At 41.5% G+C, this 19,203-nt stretch overlaps 1 protein-coding gene across 1 annotated transcript in view; it reads right to left on the reverse strand.

The window, feature by feature from the left end:
- Positions 1–747: 747 nt before the first annotated feature.
- ttc9b (tetratricopeptide repeat domain 9B) overlaps positions 748–19,203 on the reverse strand; it is a 39,773-nt gene continuing 21,317 nt past the window's right edge. The window contains exons 2-3 of the mRNA XM_061719411.1: positions 9,476–9,658; positions 748–5,508 (exon numbers count right to left, since the gene is read on the reverse strand). Coding sequence (XP_061575395.1) covers positions 5,414–5,508; positions 9,476–9,658 — 278 coding nt within the window. The 3' untranslated portion in view covers positions 748–5,413. The remainder of the gene's footprint in view (positions 5,509–9,475; positions 9,659–19,203) is intronic.

Genomic DNA, 19,203 nt, shown 5'->3' on the forward strand with positions numbered 1-19,203 from the left:
CAACTGTGTGTAATAAGAGTCAAACCTTCAAAAGCATGAATCCTACTAATGTAGCTCAAGAATTATTAATGATATTCAATACACCTCCAGCCTGAATGACATCATCTGGGATGACAAACAATCTCACTTCAAACACTATTTACAAACAATAAAATCTATGTTTGGCTGTTCCAGCACATTCTCTAAATTATTGTCCTATAAATAATTCAGAACAATGTCAACAATTTAAGTTACTTAAAACCGATTAAGCTTGTGAGAGGAATGAGTACATATATATGCATATATATGTGTGTGTGTGTGTGTGTGTGTGTGTGTGTGTGTGTGTGTGTGTGTGTGTGTGTGTGTGTGTGTATGTATGTGTATGTATATGTGTGTGTGTGTGTGTGTGTGTGTGTGTGTGTGTGTGTGTGTGTTCCATGACGCTGAGCATTTCCTGTTAATGATATTAGCCTGACTGAAACCAATAATACAGGTCAATAAAGAATAAGCTTATACTGTTACCTTAAGAGCTTACTTGGAGTTTTAGCACTAGTGCTATATTATTTGTTGGTATAGGAAAAGAAAAATGCATTGTTTTATACAGTTGATGATTGAAACTGATGGCATTTTTACAAGCTAGACTTTTCATCAACAGACCCCTATATAGCTACCAATGAAACATTTTAACTCACCCCCAATCAGCAGGAGAGACACTTTGATGAGCAGAAACAGCCAATAAATCAATAAAAACATTGTTCTTTGTTTCAAACTTTATTTGTAATCTTCATTAACCAATCAATAGTGCATTCCCGGGCTAGCAGTTCAGTAAAACCAGTGACAGAGGCCTTGAAGGATGTTCGGATGTTGAATGGAATAAGGCCTCCTAAAAGCAAAGCAAGACAAAAACGCGGTATTAACCTTGTTGTCCCCCTGTGCTTCGTGTCCTTCATGTCAACACAGAAACACGATGGACGCGTGTGGGCCAACCAGTTCTCATCAGCTCAGTGTTTATGTCGAATCCTTGTGTAGACGGGACGTCAAAGAGCTTTTCAAGCACTTCTGGATCCCTGGACTAGAGGGACGTCAACAGAAATACCAACAAATATACACACAGTCACAAAGCAGCCCTGTAAAGGAGCTATAATAAAATTCTCTTTTCTATCTTTTGCTTTTCTTTTCTGTTGATAATGTAATTCAATAAAGTAAAGCTCTTCACAACCATAAAACTTCCCATTTTTCATATTTTTGTACATTTGTTTCATATAATCACAAAAACTACTTTGACATTTGACGAACATTTACTTTATATGACATCAAAGTAAAAGAGCAAAAAAAAAAAAAAAAAAAAAAAAACAGCCAGTAGCTTTGCTTTTCTTTTTTTGTGCTTTTTAATTGTTTTCAAAGCTACACTCACGAAGAGGACGGATGTCTCTGTTTGCACAAACAGCCTCTTGTTGGGTGATTCTTACAATAAACGGCCGCAGAGTCGCCTTAGGCATTATTCAAGAAATCCGATCAGTGAGAAACAAACCTGTTTTAATGTGCAACTAGTTATCCCTAGACAATCATGGTACACGATGAGCAAGAATGACTTAGCACAGCCAGACAAAAACAACATGGCAAACTGGTGCCATGGAGAGAGGACCATTCGAGGGGGGGGACCTGTCCCCAAGGGGCTCGTGTGTAATGAGAGTCAGCCCAGGCAGCTTTGGAGACTGAGCGTGCAGGTGCCACGCCTCGCTGCTGATTTATCTCCTTTGGGAAACTGGCAGACGCAGAGAGAGAATACAGAGTTCAGAGGCACATCAAGAGTCAGGAAGGCTTGTGCTTCCAGTGTCTCTGCCTTGACTGACCCCAGGTCTGGTGCAATGACAGAATCAAATGTTTCACATAGTGTCTTTGACTTAATGTTCTCGGTCACGTGTCTTTGTTTTGGATCTAGAAGTTAAAACTTCTCTTCTTTGACACAGCCCATGAGAAATATTTTACTGAAAAGACAAATGCTACTACAGGGCCAAAAGTATGTGTAAAATGGAAGTAAAAAGAAATACAGTGATGCAAATGCATTGCAAACCATTTAAACCCTATATTCAAAGTAGTGTAAATAAATATTTCATATGTTGAAACTGAGAGTTATATTCTTGAAGTTAATCATTAACCCATTACAGGGCAAGCATATTTGGTAATTTCAGTAGACTCAGCCTATGAAAAGTTAAAAAAAAAGGTCCTTTGATAACCCTCTAGAGTTATCAAAGTTTTAAAATGTCAAGTATTTTATTGACTGCCCTATAAAGGGTTAACATGTCAGTAAAATATTTCAGCATTAACAAAAATAAATAATATAAATGTTTTTCTAATTTGTTATCTGTGGTCTGTTAAACATCAGACGGTCTAAAGAAACCTCTGTACATTATTCATGCTGAGTAATATTAAGAGCTTCAACCAAATGACATCATTTTATGAGCAGGGTTTTTCAGTATTCCAGCAAGATGACACCAAATACGACTTTCTGCACATATACAAAGGTGGGGACCTGTAGTAAAGACTGCAGGATCAGGACTTCAACATGAACTGTGGAGGGGTTTCATTTACATAGGGCTCAAATGGTTTGCAAATCAGTGCGTCAGTGTTTATCTACACTTTAAAAAGGTCCCAACTTTTTTTTCTTTGTAAGTGGGCCAGTATAAATGTCTAAAAACTTGGCTCATCGTGAAATGCAATTATCATCCTTTTAAATCATTTGGTCGATCATAGTTATTCAAGCAGCTTTTATTTAATAAAGCCTGTTTCCATAATGCCACTTTAAGGCCCCATGTCAATCAAAACCAATGTTAAGCTTGTTATGCGAGTGGCTGTTTGCTTTTGCAGCCTGAGGCAACGTGTTTATCTACTCCCAGACCACTTGTGTGCTTTATGATTTTCTTTTTCATGGTTTGGGTTAGACCAATATGTGCCAGAAAAGGGAAACTCTTGATACTAAACCAGAAATACATAAAATATATAATCCAGCACCTGAACTGGGTTTGATTAGCCCAGCATCAACTGTACTTGGTTACAAGTGCAAGCTCACATATTCACATACTTCCAGCCTGATGATAAATTTACTCTTCCTGCATCTCTTCTCGTGCAGTGGAGCTTCAGTAGCGTCATTAGGGCTGATGATGTCCTACTTCTCCCTCCACTGGAGCCTCTCTGTATCATGCTGGTCTCCTCAACCCATCGTGCCATCTCTCCAGAGTGCCAGTGACACACTTAGGTTCCCGTCTATCTCAGAACAGGTCAATATAATAAATTGGAAGGGGAAATCTTTGACAGCATCTTTTTTGATTAGATTTCCACCTCTGACTCTGTTTGAATTTCTCACGCAGTGGAATTATGTTTTATCTTAGCCAAGGCAGGAAGTGACCCTAACTTATGAAAGAGCACCTTTTTTCCCTGGAAATATTTGATTGATCGTTTTCTACTGCTGTGATCGCAGCCTGTCATTACCCTCTGAGTTTTGAAAGGACTGAATAGCGAAAATAGAGGTATGAGCAAACATTTTAGTGGCAGCATGCCATAACAGAAAGCAACAAAGCAAATATAATCCCTATTCCAAATATTCAAAATAACTCTCTGGAGCTTGTTACATGCAGGAGGTGGACTTGCCCAGGAGGAGTAAGAAACTGGGTTTCATGGCATCAGAGACGGAGGAAATTCAGGTCATGCTCTCACAAGTTATCAATCCAACCTTCAGCAGAACAGGGCAGGCAGATTTAAGCCCGTAGTAAAGCTATTAGAAAAGCAAAGTTTGCATTATCATTGATTCAGCTTCATAAGTCAGAAGAGAAGCAGTGGCAGCGTTTGACAGCTGGTAACAGATATGCACGAACCATGTCATAAGTACTATCCAGTGCTAATGTGTGTCCATAACTATGTGTTGGGAATGATCCTTTGAGATTTGTCAAACAGGATGTTTTATCAACATACAGTAAACTGTAAGCAAGAGAAATATTAAGTGGCTGACTCTTGATGAGGCAGACTAAAGCTGGGGGTCCAGTACTGTGGTTTGGACCATTAGGACAGATGTATGTGTGTGTGTTTGTGTGTGTGTGTGTGTGTGTGTGTGTGTGTGTGTGTGTGTGTGTGTGTGTGTGTGTGTGTGTGTGTGTGTGTGTGTGTGTGTGTGTGTGTGTGTGTGTGTGTATTCGTTTCCCTGCACTAATGCTGTCCACAGACTCCTTGGTGCCTTATCAGTGTCTGGGAAGTGGTAAAAGGTGAGTCTGCTATTAAGAAAAATCGTTTCTTGCAGTGAAAGTTTTGAGAGGATCTCCATCTTGCCAATGGTGGTTGATGGAACGCCCTTCTCGTTGGCTATTTTCCATTGTGACATCATTTATGGGAGAACTCAGGGGGGGTTGAGGGAGGGAGGGGCCTCGAGAAGTACGTTAACACAATACACGTCCCAGGAGGGGTTTCAGACAACAGATTCAAGACACACAAATGTACACAATAGCACACCTGATGACAGCAAGAACTGCTTGGGAATTTTGTTCCTTTGCTGCACGTACACTTGCTTTTAACTTTTAACTTTATAGTTAAAAGCATGACGGTAAAATAAAGACCCTAACAAAGGATTACAAACACTTGAATTAGCCCTTGATTTGAAAGAACAGTCAAGAAACTGAGAAGCATGGCATCCAGGGCAGAGAGGTTTGACAGAAAAGTGATAGATTAAGCCCAAAGGCAGGGTTTTTCTTTGCGTGATAAGGTTTCTCCTGTTAGCCTGACCCATAGACTGGGTAAAGGGCTGAGTGAGCCTTGTAGGGTTAGGATGTACAATCAAATTGGGCTGTGGTCTTGATATGTGTCTCACCCACCCTCCTCAACGTCCCCTGCTTTATGTTTCACACTGCCTGCGTGTACGCACACACACCCCTGCCCTCCTGCCGGTGTGGCAGAGCTTCCCAACCCCCAAATTCTCAGACGGAGAGAAAGTAGGCAAGGAGAAAACGGAGAGCAAGAAAGCTGAAATTAAAAAAAGAAGCATTTTATGCGCTTAAAACATTTACTAAATCACGCAAATGTCCATTGTTCACATGGATGTTTTGAAGCTCCTTTTTCAATCCACCACAATGACGGTTTCTATGAGTATAATACAGCTTTGCCTTTGTTTTTGTTGATTTTCTTCGTGTTAACTTTGCCGATTGCATCTAGGGAGAGGAACCACAGCACCTGAGGGAGAAAGGGGAGAGGAGGAAAAAGAGAAGTAGCAGGCAGCGCTTGATATGTGTCCCCTTTCTGTGTCACCAGGTGGGTGATTAGGTCTCTTCTGTCTGTGCTGCTGTCAGGACTCAACAGAGGGAGGAGAGGAGGCCGAGGGAGGAAGGATCAGAGTAGGACTGCTTGAGGGGTCAAAGGTGGGAGGGGGTCAGGACGTTGTAAGGGTAGCAGATTAGCCCTGGGTCTCCTTGCCGCTCTCTCGTTCCCGCTGTCCACTCTTGCTCATTTTCATCTCTGTCAGTTGGATGTATCGGAGCACGTTGGTGTCTGTAGTGGAGAGAGGAAACGTGAAAAAAGAAGAAAAAAGAAGGTAAAATAAAAAATACTCTAAAGCATTCTCCTCTTTTGAAACCACAAACTTGTAAGAAATTCATAAGCATACGCATCTTACCCAAAAAAGTGCAACCAACAATTATTATTTTTTGTTAGCTTTTTCTGAATAAATATTCACTTTAATACACTAAGGGCCTGATTTACTAAAGGTTTGCGTGTGTAAAAACGTGTGCAAACTTGACAGCACCCGCAAACCAAAGTGCCAGCTGATCTACTAACAGCGTGCAAAGACGACTGCGTCTCTCAAATGCGCAAAATAGCACACGCAATTCATTTAGTACTTTTGCCCTGATGAATAATCAATATGGGGCGTACCCGCCAGAAATCGCTAAATACTGGGAGGGAAAGATGCAAATTGGTCCATTTACCACGCGCAATGAGATTTACCAAGCCTGAAAGTAATTGCGTGGATTGTGATTGCGTCTGTATTTAATACGTTCGAAAGGAAGGTGCTAATCTCCACATGCAAAAGGAGAAATATTTTATTTGAATGTTAAATCGAGTATTATTCAGCAAAAGGTTGCCACAGGAGGCACATTCATTTTTTTATTTGTGATAATAAATAAATCACGTGTTTTCATGGAGAAAAAAGTGTTTCTCATTGTGCGCCTATACTTGTTCTGCAGTTGTCATACCCCGGTGTTGTGTCGTATTCAGCACCCCTGCCGTGAAAAGCACCCCCTCGTCTGACAAAAATTATATTCTCATTCCGTGTTCTGTTCATGTTCTGTTGTCCATGTTCTGTTTAGCGTCCAGTTTTGTGTTAATGATTCATGTTTAAATGCGCTCATGGATTCGGGTAAAAACAAAAAAAATCGGGTAAAGGGTTATTGATGTCATTAATTAATAGCCTGCTTACTGTGTTGTCTTCCATAATATTTGTAAATATATATAATATAAACTCCTAAGTATGTGTTTGTGTGAGTGTGTATATATAAATATATTGAAGTGTCAGTGTGTTGTTTTTTTTTTTGGTCTACTTATCATTGAATATACGAGGGGGTGCTTTTCACGGCAGGGGTGCTGAATACAACAATTTGCCTCTTCCACTAATATCTCTAACTCCAACTCGTCAAATTTCATTTTGCGCTTGCGACTATATCCTGCTTTCCATCCAGACTCTCCATGGCGCAAAGTTTGCGCCGCAAACCGTAAGACGCGCAACACCTCATTTAAATACTGCAGTTTGCACCTGTTATCAATTGCGCACGCAATCTTAGTTGATCACCCGCAAAACACACAACAACAGCACGCGCAAACTTTTTCAGTGCACACGCAATTTAGTACTCTTTATTTAGGATCTTAGTAAATCGGGCCCTAATTCTACTCCAAAACCTCTCAAATGTGAAAGTCACGAATGTAAACAAGTCAGCTGCAGAATTTAAAAACGGACTAAGCTGCCTCAACTTCATACAGAGCATCTTGTAGCTCAGATACTGACGTCGGCATTTTCCTCTTAAGCTAAGTCTCCACTGAGCAATAAAGCTCACTTTGGGATGGCATAGTTCAGTGGGAATGTTAAATCCTGCTCTGACTTGTGCTCAAAAGGCTGTAGATCAGCTACATAACCCTATGACATCATACCTTGGCAGCACAACATATCCAGCCAATACATTTAGAAAGAAGAACACAGGACAGCAGTGGAGGACATCCAGCAGACTGTATTCTTTCTTCTCGGCCAGAATAAGCTGATCTTTTTTCTGAGAAAAGACTTGTAAATGGTGAATCTTTTATTTATTTCTATGTTGCAGGAAAGAAATGATCCTTCTTGGATCAATCAACTGTCTGAAGTGTTTCATGTGCCACCTGAAAAGATACCCAAACACTGGTTTTGGTCTCCCAACAGAAAGGTACCAAAACAAACAAAAAAACAGAACCAGGATGGTAACTACACTGTACCAAAACTGTACTGTGTTACTTAATGGAAACAAGCTCTATGTATACAGGAGGCAGCTTCTCACTCAAAATGAATAGAGGTTTAACAAAGTCTTGAACTGGCTCTGTACATTATGGCTAAAGATCAAATTACAGACAATGAAAATAGTGATTATGTAGTATTAGTAGAAGACATGAAGGTGTCATTTTTGAGCATTCAAGTGTGTTTTAACACAATGCCAAGAGGGAAAGACATTAGCATTGGTCTAGGAGAAGCGATTGCTGCTGCAAATCAATATGGAAAGTGTTATAAAAGTTTTTTTTTAACAATTTGGAGTTCAATGTTCTACAGTGTGGAAACATTGAAAATGAAAAACATTTCAGACAAATGCCAGTTGGTTTGGGGAATAAAGGAAAAGACTCCAAAGCCCAGCGGGTTTGTAGTCCAGGAGGTGTCAAGAAAAGGCGTGCCTGAGGCGGCGCGCATACAGTAAGGACATGTGAACTGTCCGCGGGCGCTGATGACGTCAGCGCATCCCCGGCGGATAAAGAGCAGTGGCTCCCCGAAATCTTCCTCTTTTCCTTCGGCTCGCTTTTGCTTCAGGTCTTTTTCATTTGCTCCAGAGCTGGGGGAAAGGGCCGCTCTCGACTAGGATCACCTGCGGAGCGTAAGATCAAAGAGCATCCTGCCAGCTGAGTCCGTGACGCCGACGCACTCATCAGCGATAAGACGGGAATTACGCGCGACATTCAGACAAAGTGAACAGGGACCCGCGCGCACCGAGACGTGACCGGCTCCGACGACCAGGGGGGAATGCCCGGCTGCCGCAACGCTGCTTATCCCCTTTTGTTTCAGGAAGGAGAGGGGGAACCGGGGGCCACATACCGGACCACCAGCGGGAGCGTTAATCAGCACCCGACTGGCCGGAACTGAACCGAGACAACCCAGAACCAGGAGACGTAAGAGGCTTTGTGTCTGGGCAGATTTAGTTTAAGGCGGTTAACGTTGATTTTGTTTACGGTTGTTTGTTTTGTATATTACTGTGTAACGCGCCGACGGTCTCATACGGACCGACGGTGTCTCCCGCCGCCCGGCGGCCATTACGTGTGTATTTTACGGTGACTGTTTTCCTTCCTTCTCACTAACCCACACGGGCACGTTACTGCTTAGACCATTAGACCTCCACGCTCCCAGTAACCTGGGGGGGGCCTTCCCCGTAGTTAAACAACGCGTGACCCAGTCACCACGTGATCTGACCAGTCATCATTTCCTTTGTCTCAGCCTATCACGTGTATGGTAGATCCACGTGACGTCATCTCGCCATTTTGTTTGGTAATTTTTGAAAAGGTCTGTGTTTGAACTCCTCCCTTCACTATTATTCAGTAGAATAATTTACCTTGAGACTGATTTTTGCTGTTTAGTTATCATTTTCCTGATTACATCAGGTGGTGCCCCGTTTTGATTCATTTTGATTATCATTTTGATAATTCAATTTGATAAATAATCTACTTTATTAATTATTGAGGATTGTCCTTCGACAATCATTAATAACTCTTTGATAACTGAACCGGCACCTCCTCTGTGGCACAACAGCATACAAAAGTCTTGACGCTTGGTCCAACTTCAAGGCAGGATTTTTTTAATAAATTAAAGTAATGAGGACACCGAACTTTATGATTTGACCGTTTAACGTTAGCTACCCAAAAATCCAACATTACCTGATACAAAATGCACGCAAATCCACCTTTCGGTGCCTGTAATCCAGTTGTTTCTGCGAATTGCAGCGATCCATTTGGCTTTCTTAAGCTTATTTTTCAGCGGTCTGTAAAACGATAACTCAGAATTCTTGCTAAATCTATGAGTACAGTCGATCGCACAACAGCTCTCTCCCATTTTAGATGTTTTCGAGTGCTCAAACTCAAAGTCTTTCTGCCACTCAGTGGGGGTAACCCGCTGTGAAGTCACATCTGAAATGAAATGTTGTTATCAGTCAAAAACAAACAAACAAAACTTTTTTTTCCCTACCTGTGGGTTCGCGGTTCTTGGCGTCACGCAGGTAGCGTAGGGCACATTCGTAGTCACCCAGGTGATAGAAGGCGATGCCGGCTCGGTACATGGCCTTGAAGTGGTCTCTCTGGTGGCTCAGCACCTTCAGGCAGTACTCTTTCACTCTTTCGTAATTTACCAACTCGGATTGTAGCAGACAAGCTGGGGGAAGAAGACAGAAAGTCGGTTTATGTAGTCTGGGGACACTTATACATGAAAATAAAACCAAAGGTTAAAACAGACAAATTTAATACATCGCTTCTTTCTGCCTGAGCAAACTCCTTGTGTTTCATTTAGTCAACTTTAAATGACCAGTTCGTCCTACGGTGAGAGATGAAATGGGTGTATTTTGCTGACATCTCACTCTGTGAGCAGCAGTGAAATTTATCCTCCATGGTACGTCTTCCTGGTAACAGTGAGCGGACTATAAATAGCCACTGATAATGTCTACAGAGAGCAGAGAAAAGACAAAGAACTCGTGCAAGCAGTTGGAGCCCTTGGGCAGGAGTGTGGTGTCTCTACTCCAAAAGGCAGGTGCAAACTAAAAAAACTGGGGCAAAATTGCAGCTTCACAAAGATTAACAGAGTGAGAAAGCTCTTCAGTCGGAAATTTCAGTTGAGTTGGACCGCAGCACAGAAAAAGAGGCAGGGCTTAGGGGACTGACGGCTGAAAGTGCAACACAGAACATTAGAGAAATACGATTGCACTGTATTGTGGTCATCAATCTCCTACACTGCTTTAGCAGCTCTGAGATCAGCTTAGGTCAGAATAACTTAATTAGCAAAGACACACCAGCAAAATCCCTTAGACACATGCTCACACAGCTTTTAGTCCGAAGCTTTTAAACACTGGCTGATGGCTCAGATATCTGATCACTCACTGTTCCTCTGCTGATTACAACCACACAAGCTTTTACTTCCACGTATAGTTTCTTCCATTACTCCTCCTGTCTCTGCCAGTTAATCTATCTGATGATTCGTCAAAAAATAATTTCCTCCTATCCCTCATTGCAATCCATCTGCAGCATCACACTCTTCAATCTTTTTTTTAAGCTCCCCATCTTCCCACTTGCCTCAAAATGCTGCACTTGATATAGACATTTGTGAGAATAGCATGAGTCAGGGACTGTGAGCTGAGAGGCAGAGTCAGCGATGGAGAGGCAGGCATGAGGAGAGGAGGAGGAGGTGCACGAGTGGGAAGCTGGTATTAAACTAGGGGAGATGAGGTGACACCTGTGGGAACTGCAGGAAAAGAGGGTGGAGGGGCACGTTAAAAGCAGTTAGAAGTCCTCTTCCCCCTGGTCCTCCCTCCCTAATTGTTACTCAGTATGAGGTGTGATGAGCAGATAAAACAGAAAGCCATCGCAGCGTGCAACACACATGCAACCACAAGCTGACCTGGCTGTCTAAAACACCCCTGAAACACCTAATAATTTACTGTAGACATCAACAGCAGTCTAAATTTAACAACAATATACTTTTTGAATTTAGTATATGAAGCTATAAATGTCTTATGAATAAAATGCCTGTATTTATTTTTGATGAAAGTCACCACCTCAAGACACAATCTTGTCACATCCTTAATTAGATCTACAATTTTTAGCTGCAGGTAATTCATTTTACTACTTTAGATACTCTCTATTGTCATAATCCACACAAAAATCCAAGTACATTCCTTTAATTCAAATTACTTTTAGTCTTTTTTTAAAGAGATTTTATTCCTATTATCCAGATTTTGTCTGAACATTCTTCCCAAATCTATTTTAACGAAGAAAAAAAAAGAAGAAAATCTGATTATTACAATAGACATATGAAAGTTCAAAAACCCCCAAACTTTAGCATTAAATAGGACTATTTACCATACTATACCAACTTTATTTATAGAGCACTTAGAAAAACACAGCTTAAACAAAGTGCTGCAAATAACTGAATACTTAGGAACTACACTCACTGACCACTTAATTAGGTACACCTGTCCAACTGCTCGTTAACGCAAATGTCTAATCAGCCAATCACATGGCAGCAACTGAATGCATTTAGGCCTGTAGACATGGTTAAGACGATCTGCTGCAGCTCAAACTGAGTGTCAGAATGGAGAAGAAAGGTCATTTAAGTGACTTTGAACGTGGCACGGTTGTTGGTGCCAGGCGGGCTGGTCTGAGTATTTCAGAAACTGCTGATCTACTGGGATTTTCCCACACAACCATGTAGCAACTCATAATGTAATAAAAGTTAATAATGTAATAATTGGCTCATAATGTAATAAAATCATGAGCGCATAACGTAATAACGGCTTTGCGCATAATGTAATAATGTAATAACTTATTACATTATGAGCCTTACTGGCGCCGCTCATAAAGTAATAACAGCTCATAATGTAATAATGGCTCATATTGTGAGAAAACAGCTGCATTATCCTAATTTTTACCTCTTAAAGGTGCAAATAAAGCAAACAGCATGGGTTTTCAGCGAAATTAGTGAAACCCTTTAAAAAAAAAACTGAATATCATAGACCCTATAGCTTTAAATTGGCAGTAAGACCAACAATAAAAAACAGCAACATTTTGACTGGAAGGACCTCGTCAGGTTGTATGGAAGGAAAGAGTGTTCACTTACTTATTTGAAAAGACCAATGTGTTTTTATTGTAGAAGTTATTGTGTCTTGCATTTATTGTAGCAATAGTTAACAAAGAAAATGCTCTTTTAAACTACATGAACTACAGCCCCCTCCTCCTTCCCTAATCCACCCTCTTGTCCTGCCAGCTTTTCAGTTTGGTTACCGTAGCAACACCTATGTACAAATCATAGTCAAACAAAAACACAGACTTCTGCCCATAAGTCCATTCTTGTTGTCAGTGTGTGCTATATTGTGACCTTTATACCATGGACTTGACCTATAGGGGATGATGCGTTAAACAATAAGTCTTCTCTTCCTGTTAATGTGGCCCCGCCGTGTATTGGGGGTGGAGTTATATGACATCTAAGTTGGCCAATGCGACACGTGGTGGCGCAGAAATTGTGTGATCCTGCTGACAGACAGAGGTGAAAGCATTTCCTTCCACCCCTGCAGGAATGGCTGAGGTAAAAATGATGACAATGCAACACTTTTCTCACAATATGAGCTGTTATTACATTATGAGCTGTTATTACTTTATGAGCGGCGCCGGGTAAGGCTCATAATGTAATAAGTTATTACATTATTACATTATGCGCAAAGCCGTTATTACGTTATGCACTCATGATTTTATTACATTATGAGCCGATTATTACATTATGAACTTTTATTACATTTAGGTTATTACATTATGAGACGTTATTACATTATGAGACATTATTACATTATGAGTTGTTACACAACCATCTTTAGGGTTGACAGAGAATGGTCCGAAAAGGAGAAAATGTCCAATGAGCGGCAGTTCTGTGGGCGCGAATGCCTTGTTGATGCCAGAGGTCAGAGGAGAATGGCCAGACTGGTTTGAGCTGATAGAAAGGCAACAGTAACTCAAATAACCACTCGTTACAACCGAGGTATGCAGAACAGCATCTCTGCCTCTGGCTTTATGACCACAGTGTAGCATCTTCTGATGGCTACTTCCAGGAGGATAACGCACCATGTCATAAAGCACGAATCATCTCAGACTGCTTTCTTGAATGAGTTCACTGAACTCAAACGGCCTCCCCAGTCACCAGATCCTGATCCAATAGAGCACCTTTGGGATGTGGTGGAACGTGACATTCGCATCATGGATGTGCAGCTGCCAAATCTGCAGCATCTGTGTGATGCTATCATGTCAATACGGACCAAACTCTCTGAGGAATGTTTCCAGTACTTTGTTGAATCTATCCCACAAAGGATAGGCAGTTCTGAAGGCATGGGTTTTAAGACGAGCTTTAAAAGTTGACGGTGAAAGGGCTTGCCTAATGTGCAAGGGCAGGTCAGTCCACAGTTGGGGAGCAGCAATAGAGAAGGTCCTGTCCCCCCAGAACGCCCTCCTAGACCTCTGTACGTCCAGGAGCAGCAGCTCAGCCCACCTGAGGGGCCCAGAAGGTCAGTACGGGTGATTTCATCAATACATTCTGGAGGATTATTATTATTATTATTTTTTTATTATTACTTTTAAAATCTTTTAAGTATTCAGGTTTTGTTTTCTAGATGACTGTTATAGAAACTTGAACAAGTAATAAAAGACACTCTGGACTGCAGTCAGTCAGTAGAATAAAGTCATTTGTTGGAGTCACTGTTGAAGGTTATAGCTGTTGTCAAGAATGATCTCCTGCACCAGCCTGTAAATCAGGGAATTTGACAAATGCCTTTCACTGAAGATATTAAATCGCTGTAATGTGAAGAGGATGTGCAGTGGTGTGTGTGGGGGGGTCTTTAAATTTACGCAGCATTCTTCTTTTTAACTCCATGACCTCCCAAGCAGTTCCCAGCCCTCTTTATCAGTTTGTTCAGTTTCTTTGACTCACTGGCTCTGATGCTACTGCCTCTAAAGAGGACTGAAGAAAATATAGCACTCTCTACCAAAGACGTTTTAAAAGATGTACGGTATCTATCTGCAAACACTGCAAAATACATCAAATTCTTCTCTCGCCCTTCTAATAGACAGCCTCAATGTTGCACCTCTAATCCAATCTGTTATTCAGGTGAACACCGAGATATATTTAGTCCTCCACCACCTCCATCTGTTGTCCCAAGATGGAAACAGTATTGGGCTTATTCCTGGTCCAACTAAAATTCACAATAATCTCCTTTGTGTTATTCAAGATGAGGGGATTTTTCTCCCCACACTGACTCTGCACCAAGCAGCCCACCAGTTCTCTGTACTGAGATGAACTGTAGTTAAATGTAGTTGTTTCTACAATCTATGTTTAGAATTGATATATATTCTCATTAGAAACCATAAGATCATGGTAGCTGTGTTCCGTCTAAAGTAACGCTCTTAACCCCTAACCAAGCAGACTGGTGGTCTCTGAGAGTCAGCAGACGAACAACAAACGCCCCCCAACTCATTCGTATAAGCTAAAAGTCCCAGAAATGTATATTGAGATGTGAACATAGTGATGATCATAACCTGAAAAAAACAAATAAATATCTGACATCTTTATAGAAATTATCTGAAAGCTCAAATACCTCCAAATTTAGCATGCCACCGGTTTGAGCTCTCGATGCATCCTCCTACAAACCTACACACTCAAATATGATATGACATTTGATGATTTATAGCATTGAAATATCTGGATCTTCTGTTCTCCCACAGAGTGTTTGATTGTTTCCTGCTATCATACTTTTGAGCTGTATTTTTACTCGATGAAAGCTGTGATATAGTGTCACCGCATGAAATGTATTAAATCTATCAGTATTGGTTGAATGCACACACCCGCGGTTTAATAATGAATGGAATAAAAGTAAGCCTGACAATCCTTATTTTCACAATAATGCTCATGACTCAGCCCAGAGAAGAGCGAGGATGCAGGAAGGTCAAAGCTGTTTCCTGTTATCAGCGATCATACAGCAAGTCAGCTCAGTAGTCTGGTAGAGACACATTCACCTGCCATGTCCTTTACCTCTCCCGTAAACCTTTCCCCACACTGTACTCTTCTATTTGTTTATTTATTTATTTACAAACATGCAACCACAACAAGACTACTCTCATCCCTGCACACCTATCCATTATCACCATCCACCAGCGAACAGGAGTTGAGCTTTCAGAGGATTCAGTTACAATCCTTAATGGTTTGATGGCTGACACAGCTAAAGTTCACTAATGCAGTCACACAGTCACGCACATTACAAATAGCATGTACAGAAACAGCAAAAACATGAGCGGAAAAAAGGTTTTAGTTGACAAAAAACACTAAAAACAAAAACATATAAAGCCAACTATTTTAACATTAACAATCAAAAAGAGATGTAACACTAAAAATCTGCACAAATGACACACTGAAGTGCTGGAAACAAGTGATGAGTGGCCGGCCGCGCCCTGCTGGCCCATTAGGCAGATGGATGTAGCGCCAGAGGACAAGTCTAGTGTGGTGAGATGCATTAAGGGTATGATAATGACAGGGTTTTCGGCGAAGACCGGGCAGGGCCACGGACCTGATGAACACAAAAGAGCGATATCAATGAAGCTATAGTGTCTCCATTACTAAAGGACATGACTGCGTCCTGTTTTACCGGAGAAACTTAGCAGCAATTGCACACGTACGTAGTCTCATTAATAAGACAAATAGGCTGAGAAATGTTTAAGAGATGAAAGCAGAGAAGAATGGGGACTTCCTCTTTTATTATTTTTTTCTGGAAATTACAGTTAATTTTCTTAAGCGCATGAAAGAAGATGTGTGAAAACCAATAATCTATGGAGTGGCTGAACTGGTCACAGAAAGGCCCTGTCAGGACTCGAACCAGGAGAAGAATTTAATTTCACAGGCCACACTCAGGTCTGATTACTGCCAGACCTTTGAAGTCAAGAAACCACTTAAACAGAGCCTTACAACGTGGATTAGGCTTAAAGAGCTCAAAAAGTAACACATCATGCCCCCATCTAAAGAAATTCAAGACCAGATTAGAAACAATGTGACTGACTGATATGCCAGTACTGAAAGGGTTACAAAGCCATTTCTAAAGCCGGAAATATACTCTACGCACGTAACCTGCGTAGCCTGCGTAGCCTGCTTTGTGTCTGTTCATGCTCCACTGCGTACGTCGCGTACCACCCGAGTAGAGCCTGTCATACCGATGGTGACCGATAGGGGGCAGTAAGCAGAGCAACAGTTGGAAAAGCTACTTATATTAAGTAGCAGAAGTAGTAGCAGCAGCAGCGGTAGCAGATTAGAAAAACGAACACTTTTACAGGACAATATTGGATGATGTAGGAGATTATAACATCGTGTGAATGTGTATGAGTGTGTATGAATGTTTGTGGTGGTCGGAGGGGCCGTTTGGCGCGATATGGCAGCCACGCTCCCGTCAGTCTGCAGGGCAGCTGCGGCTACAGACGGAGCTACCACCGGGGAGAATGTGTGTGAATGAATAATGATCTCTGTAAAGCTCTGGGTGCCTAGAAGGAAGCTAAAGAAAACCATAACATTATTATTATTATTATTACTCTTTTTTTAATGTGTATTACTTATTTATATTACTGTTTTACCCCCTTCCCTGTGTGTGTGTGTGTGTACTTCTGCTACGTGAGTTTCCCCGTTGAGGGAGTAATAAAGGACTATTTTATCTTATCTTATTATTATTGCTTATTATCAAAAGTGGATAGTCTTTCCAGACTAATTTATCCAGCATTCTCCTCACCCATCTCAACAAGAATGACGAAACAATAAATCCAGTTAATTTTAGGTTCATATGGAGAAGTAGATGTCAATATATAAGAAAGATTAACATGGTCAAAAAATGTATTGTTCCTAATATGATTCCAAGTCATTCAATAGTATTTTTATTGAAAAACAGAGTATTTAAAATAAAATAAGTCCCGTCAATTGACTCCTGGCTCCCGGCTCCGCTTCCTCCCGGCTCCGGGAGGCACCGAGGCTCGGCGCGTACCTCCGCCGGGGCTCAGGCACCGAGGCTCGGCGCGTACCTCCGCCGGGGCTCGGTCGCCGGGGCTCGGCGGCCGGGGCTCGGCGGCCGGGGCTCGCCATCCGCGGTACTCCCGGGGACTCTAGTCCCGCAGCACCAGTGAGTATTTTGACCGGAGAGATTATAAAATACCGGACTTCGGCATATTTTACCGGACAACGGAAACCCTGGGGGGAAGTTAAATATTGCATAAATATATGCACGGGGAACTTTCTCCAGGGGAGAGCAGCATAATCGTGCCAGCTGGGATCAGACCGGGAACAGCGATACTAGCGGCCAGAGCGAGAACTGCAGGTCGCGTACGCGTTCAGTGTCTTTTTGAGAACGTGCACGTCGACGCGTCAAATGTACGCAGGATACGCAGGATACGCGAGACGTGACGTCACGCGTATCCTGCGTCTCGCGTACGCGTTCTGAACTGCAAGTATAAACGCGGCTTAAGGCTTTGGGACTGGGCTTTATGATCACTGATATTTTTGGGAAAATATCCTGTGGACCGATGAGACAAAAGTGGAACTCTTTGGATAGCTTTTGTCCCGTTACATTTGGCGTAAAACTAACACAGCATTTCAGAAACAGAACACGATACAGTCAAACACCGCCACGGTGGTAGAGTCACGGTCTGGAGCTGCTTTGCTGTTTCATTACCTCGGAAACTTTGTGTAAGTAATAGACACAGGAATTCTCATCTCTACCAGAAAATCCTGACGGAGAATTTCTGGCCATCAATTCGTGAGCTTAAGCTCAGGCACACTTGAGTCATGCAGCAGGAAAATGATTCAGAGCACACCAGCAAGCTCACCTCTGAATGGCTGGAAAAAGGCAGGTTTTGGAGTGGCTTAGTTAAAGCCTGGACTTAAATCTGACTGAAACTCTGTGGCATGACCTTAAAAAGACTCTTCATGCTCAAACACTCTCCAATGTGGATACATTAAAAACAATTCTGTAAAAAAGAGAGCGTCAATATTGCTCCACAGTGATGCAAAACATTATTTGCCAGTTATCACAAAAGATTGCTTCAAGGATGTTTGTCGAGGAGGTCAAGGAGTTGCTGCCGCCAAGGATGGCATAATGAGTTGTTAGGTTTTAGGGGTTTGTGAGGCACAAAAGCATAGAAATAGAAACAATCAAATCAGGAGTAGTCAAACAGAAGTTCATCAATATCAAACAAGAACCACTGTGTAAGGGATGTAAACACGAGGGAAGCAGAGAGACAAGGAGGAGGACTAGCATAATGATGACAGAAGAACAGGATTATGAGACCTACAGTAGGTATGAATTACCAATAAGAGGGAATCACACACGGAGGGGAGTTCTTTTAAAATAAAACAGAAAAAAGCTTAATCTAAAACAAGAGTCAAAACAACTAAACAGGGCAGGTAAAGCTTGTTACATTTGTAAAAGGTCTAAACAAGAGAAAGAGCCTCTGCTGTTATTTTAAAGGTCTGTATGTTTACAGCTGTACAAAAAGGCTCAAGGATGTTTTTCCAGTCTGGTGGAGCTGGTAATCCATCTAACTGAACATTAAGCTTCGTTTACAGCATGTCTCCACAGACATGGGCTTTTGAATGTGAGGGAAAGTTGGCTGACCATGGCTCACTGGATGCAGTCGGTTTTTCTGAGCCATGACCAGTACTGGAGTTGAGGGGGGATGAGGGGATGGCATCCCCCCTGAAATAAAAACGGTCAAAATCATCCCCCCTGTAAAACTGCCATCCCCCTTTCCATCCCTTATGTCATTTCATCAATGAATGTGGTTTTACTGCTATTTCAACATTTAGAGTCATCACCAGAAAAATAACTTATTTGACAATTTTCACCTGTTTTAAGTAAATTTTCACTTAAAATAAGTAGAAAAATCTGCCAGTGGGACAAGATTTATCTTCTTATTACAAGCAAAAAAATCTTGTTCCACTGGCAGATTTTTCTACTTATTTCAAGTGAAAATCTACTTGAAACAGGTGAAAATTGATGTTTTTTCCAGTGATGAGTCTTGTTTAAAGTGTAATGAGATTGTTTTTACTAAAATGATACATTTTAACTAGAAATAAGACAAATATTCTTGTTAAGATTTTGAGTTTTTGCAGTGATCCATTTTACTTATCCTGTGAAGGACAGA

This window comes from Cololabis saira, chromosome 4 (assembly GCF_033807715.1).
Source record: "Cololabis saira isolate AMF1-May2022 chromosome 4, fColSai1.1, whole genome shotgun sequence".
Taxonomy (NCBI): Eukaryota; Metazoa; Chordata; class Actinopteri; order Beloniformes; family Belonidae; genus Cololabis; species Cololabis saira.